Source organism: Periophthalmus magnuspinnatus, chromosome 8 (assembly GCF_009829125.3).
Source record: "Periophthalmus magnuspinnatus isolate fPerMag1 chromosome 8, fPerMag1.2.pri, whole genome shotgun sequence".
Lineage (NCBI taxonomy): Eukaryota > Metazoa > Chordata > Actinopteri > Gobiiformes > Gobiidae > Periophthalmus > Periophthalmus magnuspinnatus.
The window spans coordinates 12,427,338-12,445,687 of record NC_047133.1 but is presented as its reverse complement, the minus strand read 5'-3'; the positions used below and the strand labels follow the sequence as shown (position 1 = coordinate 12,445,687).

The window sequence follows — 18,350 nt, the reverse complement described above, 5'->3', positions numbered from 1 at the left end:
TCAACTACTGATGACAGGCTGCCCCAGTGGCAATGAAAGATGGGTCAACTGCAAAGGACAAATTTCCCTACGATAAAGTGTACCGTAGCCTCATTCTGTGTCTCAGCAAAGAAAAGAAAACACAGAACAAGATTTTTACTTTTTTATTCATCAAGACACCAAAGACATTAAAAGCAGCAGAATTGTAATCTTCGGTCATATTTTGAGTTCTTTAATTCTATACAGTAAGGGGAGCCTGGAGATGGGAACCACATCCTGCTCTGGTCTTAAACATTATACAAACGCTTCACTGTGAGGGACATGAAGCCTGACATCTCAAAACAAACCACAAACACTTTTTATTCCAATTCCACTAAATGCCAAGAAACAAGGATGGTGTAGCGTCAACAACAAAACAAAAAAGGCTATTTCTCTGGTAGGTAGCTGTCGGATTAAGAAGCACAACAGATGAACCACAACTATCCTCGTGGAGCCAAAAAGGGAACTTAAAAAAAAATAATGACTGCTTTTCTCTCATCATCAACATCAACATCATTTGTACATATTGGACTGGGTCTGAAATAAGCCACTACACATTTGTGGTTCACCTTGTGTTTAAGAAGCGCAGTGTCAGGCTCAGGGCGAGGGGGGCAGAGCTTTGGGCATTCTTCTTCCGGACACTCCAGCTTCCCCTGTGAGGCAAAATGGCCACAAGAAAGGTGCAGTTAGCAAAGGGACGGTAACATTTGTATGTAGCAACATGTGCTACAAGACACACAAATTGACTTTTCTTTTGTTGAGCCAGACACATTTTACTGCCAAAATGGCTTTTAAAGGTTCAATATCGACTCAAATAAAGCCTAAGACTTTGTTGGTTTGTTTTGAAAATTGACAATTATTTCCCCTTGGCCAATTTGAACAACACTTGAAGAGTTAATTTGCAAAAATGGCAATTTTCATATATTTATATTCGAGGCTTGCTATTTAGTCTTTGTATAACAATTTTGTTCAAAAGCCAAATGTATTTTAGAGCAATAAAAATATTTAAGATAAAAAAAAAAAAAAAAACATTCAATTACATTTTGCAAATCAACTCTGAAACACATGACAAAGGTCTATATCCAATATAGTTATTTTGAGCATACATAATCCCTCTTGTTAATCTATCACAGTATCATTAAGCACAATAAAATAAACATTCAAGTGTACAGTCATGTTGAAGAAATAGTGTGTTTGTGTCTGACAGGCAACAGCATTCAGAGATGAATGTGGGTAGAGAAAGGAGTACCTGGGGTGAGTACCTGCACAGTATGACAGTCACAGTATCCATCATTTCTAATTTGCCCTTTTTTCTCATGTGGTCTCGCTCACAACACCAACGCTGTGTGAGGTATGGAAGTCAGCTGCAATCATGTCATACACCCTACTGTCCAGTTAGAAGTGTGGTTAGGCCCACGCTGCCATAACGCCCCTGCCCCCCAACACACTTCGCATTAGTATAGTACCATGACATACAAGTCAAAATGAGTGCAAAAAGATAAGGCATCTGTTGTCAAAAATATTCCAGTATAAACCAAATTTTCTCTATATGTCAGCAGACCATAATGACATGTAATGTTTTTAACAATTTATCAAAAAAATTTGGCTGGTAATGGGGGGCATTTATAGCTGCTTTGTCCACAGACAAAAAAAATATAAATATACACATTGGAAAAGTATCCAAAACGAGGGGTACCTCCACATGTTTGCTCAGGGCTACACTGGCCTTTCCCTCTTGGCTTTGTGTCAATCATTTCTACCTTCTTCTCATTCATCAGGCCTAGTCCTTCATCTTCAGTGCATACTTAAGATGCACTACTCAAAAACAGGATTAACATATTTGCATATTGTACAGAAGACAAAATCAAAGGCATTAAACTTGAGGGTGGGAGCGGTGGGGAGAGGCAGGGAGAGTGAGGGGGAGGAGGGGAGGGGTCAGGGGAAAGGTGAGGGCAGTGGTGGGGGTGGAGAGCCAGGAGGAGCAGGCAGGGGGACACACTTACCTGAGCCTGATCTGAGGTCCTATCAGATCAGTTTTAATTGGACTGAGTGTCACCTTCAGATTGGACGAGCTCTGGTTGGCCGTTAAGCCGAGGGGAGGAGTCAGAGGCAGGAGCCTCAGTCTCCATTGGTTCCGCTTCGACTGAAGCCTTGATGGCGGGTGCACCATTGTCCAAGGGTTTGTCTTTCTTGGAGCTGCTCTTCTCATCAGTGTCTTTACGGTCTGAAAAACACAGGTGATCACACATACGTCTGGTGCATATAAAGTGGAACTGGGCATGTGAACTCACCTTTGTCCTTAGACGAGCGCTCCTTGTCCCTGTCTCTGTCCCTGTCCTTGTCCCTGTCCTTTTCTCTGTCCCTGCCTTTGTCTCTTTCCCTTTCCCTGTCTTTACTGCGGCTACGGTGCCGGTGAGATTTACGCTCTGAGCTGCGGGACCTCCTCCGCTCACGACTGCGAGAGCGCCGCTTTTTGTCTGAGCGATCGCGATCGCGACTGCGCCTTCTGTCCCTGTCTCGGCTCCTGCAAAACAACAAACAGAGGTTTAAACAGTTGCACTGTGATCATAGTGCATCTGTGACGTGTGCAGAGGCCCACACACCTGCTTCGTTTGCGCTCCCTGTCACGCTCTCTGCTCCTGGACTTGCGGCGCTCTCTGGAGCGGCTCCTCTTGCGCTCTCGGTCAGAGGTGCGGCTTGAGTGCCGGCTGTGGGAGTGGCTTCGTCGTGCTCTTCTGTCTCTATCCCTCTCTCTGTCTCGCTCTCGCTCCCGTTCCTTTTCCTTCTCTCGCTCTTTTTCCTTCTCTTCCTCCTCTTTGCGCTTCTTTTCCCTCTCCTCCCTCTCTCGCTCTCGGTCTTCACGGTCCCTCCTGACCACTGGGTTTTCACCTTGGGGGTCCTCAGAGCGTCGACGTAGTTTTTCCTGAAAATATACAGACCTCATAAAGTGAGCAGAGCATCACATGTGCATTATATGCGTCTGCGCAGAAATGTATTTACCTTAAGCTCCTCCACAGTGGACTTGATCTTTGCATAGCCCATGTGCTGTTTGCCCATTAGGTGATCATCCACTCGAGATTGGGCATCCCCCACAATTAGGAAGGCCCCACACACCTCACACACTTCCATTTGTTTCTCCTGCGCAGCAAAGCTCTCGATGGTCTGTGAAAAGATGTTATTCATTAATCTTATGTAATGGTCATGTTTTACATGTTACACCTCAAAGTAATTTCACAGGTTTTAGAGCGGACAGTCTTAGCTACAGCTAAGTCTCACCGAGGGGGTTGAGCTGAGCAGCTCTCGCTCATCTTTCAGCTGCTCCACAAGCTTCATCATTCCCTGGGCCTCCTCCACTTTGCCCTCTGACCCCAGCTCCTCAATCTACATGCAAACAAGAGAGAGTGAAAATAAGAGTTAAATTAGGTAGGTGGAAATTTTCAAATGCAAAATGATTTCAGCACAAACCTGTAACACCAAGTCCTCAATCTTCTCTGTTAGGACTGAGATCTTTTCCTCATTCTTTCCAGCGGGAGGAGGTGCCTGTGCAAATACATCACACAATGTAATTTGACTGTACATGAGGTACAGTGATACAAAGTCCAAAGCACATACCCCAGCACTCTGTTGAGCTTGAGAGAGTGCGAGCCGTGCATGCCCTCTGCGAATTCGCCGCTCCACCTCAGCGAGGAGCGACTGGAGATAACGCAGGAAGTCTCTCTCATAACCTTCCTTGAGATACCGAGAGCTTTTCTCATACCTTCAGAATGCACAAAAGGAAACTTAGGCGGAAAATCTAAGCAATTGTTTTTTTCCAATTCACATATTACTCTATTTTCTGATCTATGTTATAATGATGTTTCCTCATCAAAAATACACCTGGAGTTGTGTTTTGGTTCATTCACACAAACCCTGTGTATTTAGGGTGTTTTCTTCTCTCAAACAGAAAACACTGTCTCACCTTGTGATGTCACGTGGTAATACAGGAAGTGCTCCACTGTAAAACCCATAGTTAAATCTGTCAACTGGAAAAAAAATTGTAGGAGTGAAGACATTTCACTGCTCATCCAAGCCGCTTCTTCAACTCTGGTCAGATTGCTGGTGGACACTGCCTTAGGAGTCAACTACATTGAAACTGTAAACAGATATTGTTACAGTTTCTGTATGTAGGCTAGGTTTATTGCGCTACATTATGTGTGCCTGAGACTTACTTAGCCTAATCATTCAGTCTACTGGCTAGCTCTATTGTTCTTTGTTTCCTTTGTGGTGCTCCACTGTGTTTTTAGACTCCATATACCTTCATTAGAATCATTTGGATAATTTCAGCTCTAAAACTACAGATCTCTACTAAACAAAAAGTAAACCGTAAAAGTTACCTTGAAAAATACAGCTCCATGACATCACACGGTGGAACAGAGCATTTTGAGCTTTGGAGATGTAGAGAGACATAAAGGGTTGCTCAAACATGTGTGAATGAGACAAAATCAAACCCCAGGTATGTTTTTGTTGAGGTAACCATATTCTAACATGTCTTAAAGCTCACAAGAAACAATTTTGCGTAATACATGACCTCTAAAATAATACTTACGTTTTCCTAAGATTTTCATCATGGATTTTCTCACAGGGACCTATAAATATAACATTTGTTGATCAGAATGAAGAGAGCCTCCAAGCACAGCTTGATTGATGCATTATTTTAATTGCTTACCCAAATCCGACCGGGTGTTTGTGAAAAGTTCAGCTGGACAGAATCCACACAAATAATATCGACAGACCTGAAGGAGATATAGAAATACAATAAATTACGGCTCTTCCCTTCAGTCAACATTAGTCATTATGTATTAGTAACTAACTGACATGTATATTTGCCAATTTTTCCAACTAACTAGTAATAATTCTACCCATTGAACTTAACAGAACATGCCATGCTATGTGCTATGTTTCTAACAGAGATAACTGGCATTAGCTATCTAGCACAACTAGCCCGGGGATCAAAATAGTATCTTTAATAAGTTTAATTTTCCACTCTCTTTACACCTATCGTGCTCCTATGATTATGCATGAAACGCATTCATGTAAACGTATACTATATTGTCAAAATAGCTCAGTTTAATTGACCTAAGCAGCCGCGTTAGCTCTCAATGCTACATGCTAACTCACGCTCTCGTCGTCCCAGCGCACGTTAGACCTCTTCTCATCCGGAGCCAAGTTTCTGTCCCGGCCCATTAACTCATCGAGTAACTGGGCTGCGGAGAGCATTTTGGACAATACTAAGTCCTCGTGTCCAGTATATTTGATGATTTGTCTTGATAAGAGCACCGGATCCTTTATTGCGCCCAAAATACCCTAATCAAAATGGCAGACGCTTCGATCTCTAACAACGCCCGACTCTGCACCAGTCCTGTCCGGGCAAAGCGGAAGTACACGATGTAAACTTAAATAAATGATTCAAAACGGCTAAAATTGCATACTATCATGAACTTAAATGTAATATCCATGATTTAATTGTATTTCGATATAAACAAGCTAATTTTGAACTTTTGCGCTTATGAAACTGTTTGTTATTCTGGTCAAATATTTTCTTTCATCCACAATACATTTATGTTATCTGAAATGTAATTGACACATTTTTCAAGTAAATGGAAATGTTTTTCCCATCACTATTATTGTGAATTAATTACAGTTACAGCACTCTGACAACGCTGACTGCTTTAATTAATTAATTATTTAATTAATTAATTTATATTTTTAATTTGTTGTGGCTAGTAACATTTGTTATTATAATTGTTAAACTACAAAAAAAGTTAAAAAAAATAAATCAATCAATACATAAATAAAAATAGGGATAGGTAGAAGTGATATTTATGAGTTGTATATCTATATTATTATATTTTATTGCAGAATCCCAAGTGTGATGCATATTATAGAACTATTTAACTTGTTTACAATGCAATAACAACATTTAACACCCTGTAAAACTCGATGCGTAAAATCAAACATGGAACTACGATAGAGACGGAACCAAAAAGTGACCCAAGTGGTGCCACATCTAAATATGTCCCCCCACGCTCGGCCCCGGTGCTGCTGTTGCTTTGCTTTGCTCTGGCAGCCAAGTGGCCGAGACTACCGCTAATCCCGCTGGCTCTGACTGTGCGCTGCATCGCCAATAACTGCGCAAACTAAACCCAAATTACGCAGCGTATTTGCGACACTGTAGAGCGCATATCCGTGTGCGTAGTTTTCGCATTTCACACCCCAAATTGCGAATAGCAGAAATGTTTTGTGTCCTAATGCTAACTAGGTGGGTAAGATTAGCCATTTAGCTCGCCAAATCTGTTTTCTGTGCAATCGGGAAGGGAGGGCAACGTAAGGCGATTAGCGCTAAGAACCGTTCAATGCGTCTTCATTGGACACGTCGCACGCTTTTGGAAGTTTAGATGACATTATTGTGAAAAATGTCCACCACTTCGTTGGATAAGGAGTTGCAGGAGCGGCTGAGAGAGGCGTCTGCTCTCGGGGACATAGACGAAGTGCGGACATTGGTGGAGAGCGGAGTGAATGTCAACTCCCAGAACGAGATCAATGGATGGTGAGTGGAATAGTTCAGTCGAATTTGGATTCTATTACCCCTAATGTGAATACTGTGTCTAAAATTACAATGAGCAGCGGAAGTGGGCAGTGTTATTGAGCAGGGCTGTCTCTGGGGGATTGAACCAGCACAGTAGCTGGTAAAAAAAACAGATAACTAGAATAATCACATAACGTATTAATTAGATCTTATTTTTGGTGTGTGTTTGCAAGAAAATCTGGTTGTTAAAAACACCTGGTGACATGTGTCAGTTTTAGTTTGGTGTGCATGTGAACGTAGCCAGTGATATATCCCTTAAAGTCTATATTATCTTGTTGATACTGGTGGAACTGCCATGTTTTCTTTTGATATGGATTAGTGTTACGATACCGCAATTTCAAACTTAATTCGATACTAAGGAATCGACTCAGTGCTCAATTCTGACTCCAATACCATGATGATAATAAAAAAAACACCCTTTCTTTAGACAATAGAACATATCTTTCAGCATTAAATCATAGTACTTTCTTTTGTATTCCCATATGGCCCTATCTCTGCAATCCCTCAGACATTCAGGGAATATACTAGTCTATGTAGTGTCTGTGTAATCCCTCAGTTGTCCAGGTCTGATCCATCTTAAAAGCCAAAGTTAAATCTGTCAATTGGACAAAAAGTTGTTGGAGTGAATACTTTTGAGTGCTCATCCAAGCTGCTTCTTCAGCTCTGGTCAGATTACTGATGGACATTGCTTTATATCTATCTAAAGGGAGGAGCTAACTAGTGGTTTGGATGAGCAGCGAAGCATCTTCACTCCTACAACCTTTTACCCAGTTGACAGATTTAACTTTGGCTTTTATGATAGTCTGTGTGTCTTATACATGTTCTGATACAGCTCAAGATCATTCTAAAGCTCATCAGGAGAGGTTCATTTCTGTCCTGTGAATGATTTTTTGTTTTGTTTTGGCACCTGCTCAAATGAGGATCTAGTTTCGATACTAGTTTTAGTATCGATTAGTATTTGATTTTGACAACCCTAATATATATTATTCACTGAACATTTCTTCATACCTCTGTCTGACATACTTCTTCCTAGTGTAACATGTCAATTATGTCACCTGTCCTACATGAAAAAATAAATAAATAAATAATTGTATTTCTTGTTTTAATTTCTCCCAACAGGACTTGTCTGCACTGGGCGTGTAAGAGAAACCATAAGCATATAGTCTCCTATTTACTCAGCTGTGGAGCAGACAAGGATATCCTCACTGCTAAGGATGAACTGGCCTCACAGCTTACATCCAAGCCTGATATCAAAAGACTATTAGGAGGTGCGTGGACTTTCTAGTATTGTTGTTGGGTTTCAGAAGACATCACAACATTATATAGACCATAATTTAAAAAAAAAGTTAAAGATGAATATTGTTAAAATGCTGATTTTTATTGTAATGTTGCGAGTTAATGGGTGTGGTCACTAGAAAAAACAGTTAAAGATTGTGAATATACTTTTTGGATATTTCATGGCAAAGTACAATGTTATTGATTGATACTTTCACATGCTCCTGAAAATGAGTTGTTTTCCATTCTGTGTTTTTTTTTTCTTGAGTTTTTTTTTAACAGTGTTTGCTAATGTGTGCATTATGTCTCCATGGTAACATGTCACCATAGAGATACATGTAGAACACCCTCAGCGTCATGTCACTGCAAAGTATCAATAGGGAAATCTGGCTGCTGTCCCTCATCTGGCAGTATGCTGAGCCTATCCTGATGAAACAAAACTGGCACAAAGTTCAGTATCTTCTCTGCCAGCATAAATAAACAAAAGTTAAATCATTTTTTCATAACAGCGTCAGAAAGTAGTGCCATTATTCAACTCTGAAGTGATTGTTGTTATCTGAAAGGACTATAAGCTGTGAGATAAGCGTCGCAGGCTTGTGGATCCAGTTGCTAACAAATAATGATAAGGTTCAACGTTTGTGGATTTCAATTTTTGATATTCCCTCCAAAAACCCTGAATCTCCCATAGAGTTATATAGACCATTGCCCACCATCTGAGATTATGTCATCACCAAATTATAAAATACGACAGGATTTCATGTTTGTCTTGGTGGGATAGTAACTGTGGTAAATATTTATTATAGTTAGTTAAGTTCCGTTAAGTGGCAGTTTGAGGAAAAAAAGTTGAAAAGAAAACTACAAACATACAAGAATTAGCGTGGAGTTCTTTTAGAGAATACCTCTATGTATAGTCATTAAGACAGAAAATTCTATCCAAAATGCAGAGAAAGTTTATGCAGTTTAAACCTTCATTTAAGTCTTGATTTAAATCAGACCAATTATGCAAAATATACTTTTCAGAACTTTTAACCATGTTATAGCTGTTTCCCCTTCTTTCTTACCTTCTCGGAGTTGTTTTTGGAGTGATTTGTGTATGTTTGAGCAATCTTTAATCACTTAGTTTCAAGACACCATATTGCCGATCAATCTCCATTTTCAATGCCACCGACATAAACCCACTGCTCTGTACTTAGTCCATTGTCCAATTTTATTTTCTTAATCCATGATATGCATTGGTACAAATGGGAAAAAAAAATCTGCTGCTCGCTTGTGTGATCTGCAGCTATCCATAGGAGGAGCCAACAGCTCCACGGCTCTTTGTTGTGATGATGTTTACAGTGACGTCAGCTCCCACTGAATTTCTAAATTGAAAGTCAGTGGACTTGTTTCTTTTATTAAGTCATTTTAGATGAATATTGCAATTTAAAATGTGCAAGTTTTGACATAATGATCCCTGTGTGTCATAGATTGTACCTATATAGCAGGCACAAGCACAGTATGTCTTCTTTAACAAAATAAAGATATTGTCAATTTGTTTTACCAGTAACAAAGCGTAACTATTATGCTATTATTTAGACGCTTGTTGACATTATGGTTACTGGATAACAGTTATGGAATTTTACGTATGTCACATATGCTGCCCGTGTCAAACCAGGAAGTAAAATGATAAACTTCACCAAAAAAAACAAACTAGGCAAGACTTTTTGTAAAATCTTGAATATAATTATGCTGACAATGTTTTAGTGAAATTAGACTGCAACTTTCCTTATGTTGTGTTTTTGGATATTTTCATAGTTGAAGTTGAGGAAGTGCCTGAAGTGAAGGAACCCGAGTTGCCAATCATCCCAAACTACCTGTCCAACCCGCCGTTCATGTACTCCAGCCTGAATGAGCAGGCCGAGGCTGTCCTGAGCCAGCACCTCACGCAGAACGGTTCTGCTGAACACACGGAGGACAGTAACGGGGATTCTGTGCCTCTGTCCCCTGTCCACGAGACCGATAACCAGTCCCAGGTAGAAATGTCACCATATCAATTTGTATTATTATTATTGTTATTATTATTGTGAGAAGAAATATCATGATTTAAAGGGCCTTTAGCTGATTTGAATTTATTCCAGTCAAGATAAATGCTCTGTACATCATGCATCGTGTTAGTGTTGTCACGATACTAAAATTTCTATTCGAAAAAAACAACAACTCTATTTCGATACTAAGGAGTAGACTTGATACTCAATACCAATTCTCATTCCACCATGATAATAAAAAGTACTCTTTATTTAGACAGCAGAATGTGATTTTCAACATTAAATCGTAGTACTTTGTTTTATATTACCATGTGTGCTGTATCTGTGTAATGCCTCAGTCATCCAGGTGTATGTGGTCTTATACTTGTTCTGATACAGCACATGATTATTGTAAAGCTGTTTAGGGAAGGTTAATTTCTGTCCCATGAATGTGACTTTTTAGTATCAGTACCTGCTCAAATGAGTATCTAGTTTTGATACTAGTTTTAGCATTTTTGACAACCCCACATGGCATAGCAATAACAGCTATTTATGACACAAACTGAGGCTGCAATATATAATTTATATATTTTATAAAGCATTGGTTGTGTATTAACTAATAAATAAGCTACAGGCAGGGTAATCTTTTTTCATTCCATCAGACACATTGCTACTAATAATCGTGGGAAACAACTGCCTGTCAGTCTCCCAGACGCTTGATTCTCTATCATGGTGTACTGTCAATATTGACAAAAATCCTTACAGTAGGTGGAGATTGGAGAACTATAAGGAAGCAACTACACGACACTATACCAGACAGTTGTATTTGTGTCAAGGTGCAGTATCACAGTGGTAGAACTTTTAGTGGGAAGAGCTAAAAGTTCAAACTAAAACATGTTGCCGACTCATGGTTCAAAAATCAGGAACAGGCCCTTTAATGATAATCCATGATTGACACCATGACCAAACGAAAATGAAGTATGAATTCCTAACTTTAGTTTCATGTCCATTATCTAACATGTGACATAGACTCCGTTTAATGGAGTCTATGAGAAGTGTTACCCAGTTGACGCGTTACCCAGTTTACATTTTGAAACATTTTAGGATGTTGTACTTATTATAGACCTCATTGTATCTTTGCATAAACTTGAACTATTGTTGCCATTATGCTCATCCTATTCCTGTTATCCAAACTAAAATCAAATACAAAATCTATACAAATATGTGTGTTATCCAGTTGACATCTGAGAAGTTTTGAAGCTGTGTACACCGTAAAACAGGATGATACTTTCAAAGAACCGGTTTAAACCTGAGCAGTCTGTTTTCAACTATCACTATGGAAAGGCTGAGGCTTTACTGTGGTGTTGTGTTTGTGACCGCATTGCAGTTTATAAGGGATTATTCAAGATTTTACCCACTTGACAAAATGTTTTTGGACAAGCACATATGAAAGTTTTCAATATACAAAGAATGAGCACAAAAGTAACAATTACTGACTAACCTAATGATCTAAACATCCCCAGGCCACAGAGAGCTCTTCCGTCCCCAGCACACAGCCTCTTAGCCAGGCCAGCAGCAGAGGGTTCATTCCCATGTGCGAGCAGAATGGAGCCTCCACCCCCCCACCCTCACACAACCACCCTGTAGTGAACTGCACCGTGCCCATGGACCTTTCCGTGGAGCCTCACCTCAACCACATAGACCATCAGTACTCCACTCACAACGGCACGGTCCACACCCCCCCGCTGGCCGCTCCAAGCCCCAGTCTGCCCGGGAACAGTGGAGGAGTCCAGGCCCCAGTACAGAGCACCAACCCTGGGGTCAGCCGGCAGCAGTCCATCCCCCAACAGCTCACCTACAGCCAGGGAGGAGGACAAATGCCAGCGTTCCAACCATTTTTCTTCACCAGTACCTTCCCTGTCAATGTGCAAGGTAGGCAGCAAGGTGCATAGAAAACGTTACATGTAATAAGATCAAATATGTCTTGCCCTTGTAAAGATATTTAATCCGCTGTGTACTGTCTATACATGTTCATAATGTGTTTGTTTACTGGCCAAAAAACAGGAAGTGCACATGAAAATTGTTAGCATTAACATGGCAGCAAACTGTTTATTTGATTTATTTGATCTTCATGAAGGACACGTGATCCATAGTTAAGATAATAAAAACAAATGGTGAGAACACTGTACATACACTGACAGGAAGTATTACAATATGATAAAAAGAAGTTATAAATGTAACTATGGTTCTATGAATTCAGTATGACAATAGGGATGGAACTAAATCGAGGTGAATGCTGGGTGAAAGTGAGGAATTACTTTAGACAACAGCAAAAATGAAAATAAAGTAGTAATTTTTTCACATTTTTAAGACCTTAAAAATCTGGTACAGGACTTTTTTTTTTACATGTGTTTTTTTATTTTCTCTTGTTTTCAGAGTTGGTGCTGAAAGTGCGCATCCAGAACCCGACGGCTCGAGAGAATGATTTCATTGAGATCGAGCTGGACCGACAGGAGCTGACCTACCGCTCTCTCCTGAGGGTTTGCTGCAGGGAGCTGGACATCAGCACAGAGCATGTGGAGAAGATCAGGAAACTGCCCAACACCATGCTCAGAAAGGTAAGGGAAACGTGATGAACATAAATATACTAAACACTAAATGGTTATGACAGGGGTGGGTAACCTTTAACAAATTGAAAACTATCAGCAAGATTTGGGAAACTATCAATAGATGTTGGGTGTTTATCAGTATTAAGCACTTTAAGACAAAAAATAAAATAATTCATCTCAAATTTGTAAAGGAATGGTTAATGGAACTGTATGTAAGATTTTTATTTTAAACTTCATAAACATGACCTAACTTAGTCCCCAGATAAGGTAAAGGTAAACATGTTCAAGTTAAATAAAGCTTTTACTGATAAAAAGGCTTAGGTTAAGGCCCAAGGTTAAGGCACTTGTTTTAAAGTTGATATATTGTGTTGACAAGTTGTGTAAACTTTTGGGCACCTTTGAACTACTGTTTTGTTCTTTAAAAATTACAATAATGTGTATGTATGAGTGCAAAAAAGAATTGAGAGTGGGAGTGAAACAAAACATAAGCAGAAATGATATGATAACAAGGCTTAGGTCAAGGCAGAAGGTTAAGGTACTGGCAACCCAGGTTCATTTGTGATTATGATGCCTTTTTTAATACTGTATGAGTGTAGGCTTCAGTTTGTTCTTTTATTTGATAGTGATGGGCTACTAAACAGCACAGGAGCAGGTTAACATTAGGCCTCTTATGCCGGTAATATTAATTTACCATATCATTCTAAACTAAATAATGCACAGTCCTGTCCAGCATTTTGTCAATTCTCATATTTGGTGATGGACAATAGCTCCATGGTAACACACATGGGAGGGGCTAGACAAACTCAAGTGACCTTTTCTCTTACTCAGAAATTAGGACTTAGGACAATAAAGTAGGCTACTTTGTGAAGGGCAAACACCTATTAAAATAATACAAAATCACACTTAATATTGTCCATGCCACTGTGTCTGGTTATTTAAATTTGACATTGATGACTGTTGCCTTCTTTTTGGATCAGTAGTTGCTCAGCACAATCCAAAATTGTAAATTATAAAAAAATCCTATTACAGTTTTTTTCAAGGCAATTTAGACAATCCGTCAATCCATATTCTTCCGCTTTATCCGAGGCTGGGTTGTGGAGGCAGCAGCCTGAGCAGGGAGGTCCAGACTTCCCTCTTTACAGACACTTCCTTTAGCTCTTCTGGGGGGATGTCGAAGCGGCCAGCTGAAAGACATAGTCCCTCCAGTGTGTCTTGGGTCTCCACCAGGGCTTCCTTCCAGTGGGACACGCCCAGAACACCTCTCCCCAGTCCCAGGGGGCTTCCTGAACAGATGCCCAAACCACCTCAGCTGACTCCTCTTGACGTGAAGGAGCAGCAGCTCTACTCTGATCTCCTCCCATGTGACTGAGCTCCTCACCCTATCTCTAAGGGAGTGCTCAGCCACCCTGCGGAGGAAACTCATTACCCATTACTTTCAGTCATTATCCAAAGCTCATGACCATAAGTAAGGGTAGGAATGTAGATTGACCGGCAAATTTAGAGCTTTGCCTTTTAACTCAGCTCCTTCATTACCAAAACAGACCACATCACTGCAGACGCTGCACTGATCCACCTGTCAATCTCTTGCTCCATGCTTCCCTCACTCGTGAACGAGACCCTGGGATACTCAAATTCGTCCACTTGAGGCAGAGACTTCCCACTCACCCAGAGAGGGCAAGCCACTGTTTTCCAGTCAAGAACCGTGGCTTTGGATTTAGAGGAGATGATTTTTATTCCAGCCCATCCCATTTCTGACATATATAGCCAGTGCTTGTCTGATTCCAACTGTTGTTATGAATCTGTTCAGGACAAGGACGTGGCACGGCTGCAGGACTTCCAGGAGCTGGAGGTGGTTCTGGAGAAGGCCGAAGGGCTGTCTCTGTTCTCCGGAGGCCTGACGGACAGGCCGTGCTACAACATGAAGGCATCTCGACTCACCTATTAGCGCTACTACACCAAGATCTGACACTGACAACTCGCATCCCTATAACTCCTATGAACCTTTGGCTGGCCACTTCTCCTGTTACAGCTTTGTTCGGCTTCGGTGTTTTGCCAGTTTTCTATCTGGGATTCGCTTTTTTCCAAGCTCAGTAGCTCTCCTCCTTCTCTTCCTCCTCTTCCTCCTCTTGTTTCAGTGTGCTCCCAACTTACTGATGCATGCTCTCTGGGCCACGTGGAAGTCTTCAGGCCCACTCTGCTTTGTTCCTCTGCCCAGTTTTGTTGCACTTTGGTCAATCAGCAGAGGTGGGACACTGTGGGTCTTCCACACTACTGACCAGGAAGAGGGGATAACTCTTAGCCTTATATGGGAGGACGTACTTTGGTCTACAGCAAAGATATATTGGATAAGTCTGAAGGATTTTCTAATGTGAAAGCTAACCAGCAGAAGGACTTTAACAATGGCTATAATTTCTTTTCTGCACAGGAAAATTGGACTGATGGAATTTAATTATATTAACAATCATTTTGGTTTAAAACAACATCAAAATGTAGAAATAGTCACTGTGGACTAAGAGGACTAACCTTTATAATTTCTGCATTTTGTTTTTTTTTGTTTTTTTCAAAATTTTTGGTGGGCACACGTCTGATTTCCATGTGGAGTTGGTTACCTTAACACTACTTTTTTTTGTGTGTCTTTTGCGTCAGCGTATCATTGCATCAGTGTACTAGAATTCAAAATACGGGTGGGTGATATTTCCTTTTTTCCCAAAACAACAATGTTTTTTTATTCTTAATGTGCCTATAAATGTTGTGAAGTTTCAAATGTCTCACAAAAATTACATTTTTTCCTTTTTTTTAAGCAGCTGTTTTTTCAGTACACATTATACTTGATTAATTTAGCTTGGCTTCAAAACAATAATGTACATTTTTCTATATATTGCCCACCTCTGCCCAGAAGATAAAACCAAAAATGCCAGCAATCATTTAAGTTGTATTCCTCAAGTTTTGTTTATCACTATGTTGCTCCATTGGAAACAGTTAACAAAATTTTGAGATTTTAAAATGTAAGCTACATATATTTTAAAGTTTACATATTGTGCATTATTTGAACTTTTGGGCATCTTGGAACTGTTTTTTTTTTTATTTATTTAACAATTACAATACTGTCTGTATGGGGAAAAATACACCTTAAGATGGTGGGAGTGAACCATTGAAATGCTAACAGTTCAGACATGGAGAACACAATTCGAGTAGTGATACGCTTATTAAGAAATGCCCAAAAAACTCGGGCTTGGTTTAAATTGGTATCATAACTATCAGCATAGATAAATTAATTCATAAAAGTAAATAAGTAAGTTGCAAAATATGTCTACTTTAATTTTTGAGGCCATATATTTATACAGTCCAAACACTAAGTTTTTGAGTGGAGTACCCTTACTAACAACATTAGGGATGCACCGATACAATACTGGTATTAGATATCGGCGCCGATACTGAAAAATCTGCTAGAACAGATATTGGCTCTAAAATACCGCTTCAGTCAATATCCAAGTTGGACATGCAAGGTGTAATATGACTATTTACTCACTGCAGTTGTCCCAGAAAGTCTTAATGTTTTAATTTTTATTTACACAAAGCCGTTCTGCACTTACTTGAGAGATAAATGACGTCACATTTGGATCAGGTTTGTCTAATTTTATTTTAGTTCAAAGAAAATAAATGCAGTTTTCAGTCTCGATACCAATATCAATTGATACTAGTGCACAAACTGAAAAAGCTGGATCGATGCATCCCTAAACAAATGCCCAATAAGCGCCTGGTTTTATATTGACACTAAGAATCAACTGCAAAAAAAGTAAACGAGTAAGTTGCGTAATAAGTCTCCTGAGACTATATATTATACAGTTCAAACACTACTTCTGGCTGTTCCATTTTATTATTGTTATTTTTATTGCTGACTGTAACACATTTGGTAGTGCCATGGAGGCATATGCTGCTGATTTTAACCATTTAAATGCTTCTAGTTTGTTAAAATGGTTTGCTTTATCAAGTGTTTACTATTAGCTTAGCCGCACACCTTAAGCTCTTATTTGTGTATGGATATCCTTTAACTCCTTTTAATTTTATTTGTGTAATTATTGTGTCAAAAATTCAGCTATATAATGGTAGCAGAGTTTAGAAAGATATTAAAGGTGCGTTATGGAACTTTTCTGGTGTGACCGGCACCTTCTTGGTTTTTGTCATGGGGGAGATTATTGCTTTGTTTGGAATGTTCCACTGTCTGGTATTAGATTGATCCTCTATGGAGACATGTTTTACAATTTTTAATTTTTTTCATTTTTTTTAGCAATGAAAATAAGTTCTTGAATGAATAATTGCCAGATACACACATTTAAAGGTCCCATTTAAAGGTTACACAAAATGCTTGCGAGTTTTAAGCCATATTATAATGTTGTTACTTCCTCAAAAACATACCTGGAGTTGTGTTTTGTTTCATTCACACATTTTTGCGTAAAACTTTATTATTAGTCTGCACTTCTTGTATTACCTCATGACATCACAAGGTGGAGTGTTTGCATATTTAGGATGAATTTCTCTCTAAAACTGAAGGGTTTGTGTGTTAAACGTGTGAATGAAACAAAGATATATCGAGGTATGTTTTTGATGAGGAAACATTTAACATAGATCAGCAAATAGCATAATATTGGCCCTTTTAATGCCATATGTTGAAATATTCTAGTCAAAATCATCTCCATGGAGACAAATAGGAGCCAGACCCTACCAGAAAAGTTCCATAGCACACCTTTAAGATTTAAAACAAGTGCAATGTGGGGGTAGAATTTTTAATTATGAAAAAAACAAACTACCAAGAGTGCTTTTATGTTCACTTAGTTGAAAAATTTATACTAAGTGAGAGAAGCCTGTTTTAAAGTAGGTTTAACAGAGCCTTTGAGTTCAACAGGAGGGGAGGACTAGTTTAGTTTTGCTGGGTTGCAGAAAAAAGTTTAACTTAACCTATGCATTCAGAGTCCGATATTTTTATATGCAGTATGTTGACGTCTGTGTACTTGTTCAGATAACCTTAGCCACAGCCAGTGTTCTTCTCGGCACACGTGTATCATATCTGTTACTCCATAAAGCATGGTTCTATTAAACTGACGACTCCTGTTTTTCTTTATAACAAATCGTCCTGTTAATAGATTGTATTCAACTCAAAATTATTGACTTTAGAGTACGAGGGGGCAGGTCACTGATATTTTTGCTTACTGCAGGAATATGTTCTGTTTTGGCATTCTTTTACATTGTAATCAAAACGATAATCAAACATGGAACAGTAATATTATGATTAAAACACAACACCTACAAATGTTGAACTAGATAATTATGTGTTAAAGATTAGATCCACAAACGTATCCCTCATTCTTCGCTTCCAATGGACATCAACCGTGTCTTTATAAATCGGGCCACCATTTTTAAATTTTTTCTATTTCTTTTGACATAGAGTATGTTTTGTTTTGTGTGAATAGACCCCCTAATTACAGAGATATTAAACATAAACCAGGTCAAAACTAATCCTGCGCTGTAACATGGATTCTCGTGAATACCTGAGAATCCATCGTGACATACACCCGCTGTAAGGTTCAAATTTGGCCAGCAGAGGGCGAACCAATCACAGAGCAGCATTGACATTTATGCGGAAGCCCAAGTAATATAATATAATACTATTTTGTTTGTGAAAAATGTGCAGATGGTAAGCCTTTTGTGATTTGAGGACAGGGAAGATGTCTGCTTTTCTCTCAACTGGATGCACAAAAGTTTCAGATTCAAATATTTGTCATGGCGTTCCGCCTTTTCCCTATTGATGTGAAGAACTCAAGA

General features: G+C 39.4%; 2 protein-coding genes across 3 annotated transcripts; one reads left to right on the top strand and one right to left on the bottom strand.

The window, feature by feature from the left end:
• Window positions 1-127: 127 nt before the first annotated feature.
• On the bottom strand, window positions 128-5,426 carry luc7l3 (LUC7-like 3 pre-mRNA splicing factor). 2 transcript variants are annotated; one of them, XM_033970772.2, is made up of 11 exons: window positions 5,176-5,426; window positions 4,724-4,790; window positions 4,604-4,643; window positions 3,631-3,775; window positions 3,484-3,558; window positions 3,295-3,399; window positions 3,019-3,180; window positions 2,622-2,941; window positions 2,310-2,542; window positions 2,022-2,242; window positions 128-671 (listed from the first exon to the last, which is right to left on the bottom strand). In XM_033970772.2, the coding sequence occupies exons 1-10, from the start codon at window positions 5,272-5,274 to the stop codon at window positions 2,055-2,057; spliced, it is 1,434 nt and encodes a 477-aa protein (XP_033826663.1). In that variant the 5' UTR covers window positions 5,275-5,426; the 3' UTR covers window positions 128-671; window positions 2,022-2,054. The 2 variants fall into 2 exon arrangements, with proteins under 2 accessions (XP_033826663.1, XP_055079361.1); XM_055223386.1 differs by having other exon boundaries at window positions 3,484-3,775; window positions 5,176-5,413.
• A 652-nt stretch (window positions 5,427-6,078) lies between these two features.
• Window positions 6,079-17,630, top strand: ankrd40 (ankyrin repeat domain 40). The gene is made up of 6 exons (XM_055223872.1): window positions 6,079-6,604; window positions 7,763-7,911; window positions 9,713-9,930; window positions 11,445-11,853; window positions 12,358-12,539; window positions 14,338-17,630. Exons 1-6 carry the CDS (start codon window positions 6,471-6,473, stop codon window positions 14,473-14,475), a joined length of 1,230 nt encoding a protein of 409 aa, XP_055079847.1. The 5' UTR covers window positions 6,079-6,470; the 3' UTR covers window positions 14,476-17,630.
• The last annotated feature ends 720 nt before the right edge of the window (window positions 17,631-18,350 follow it).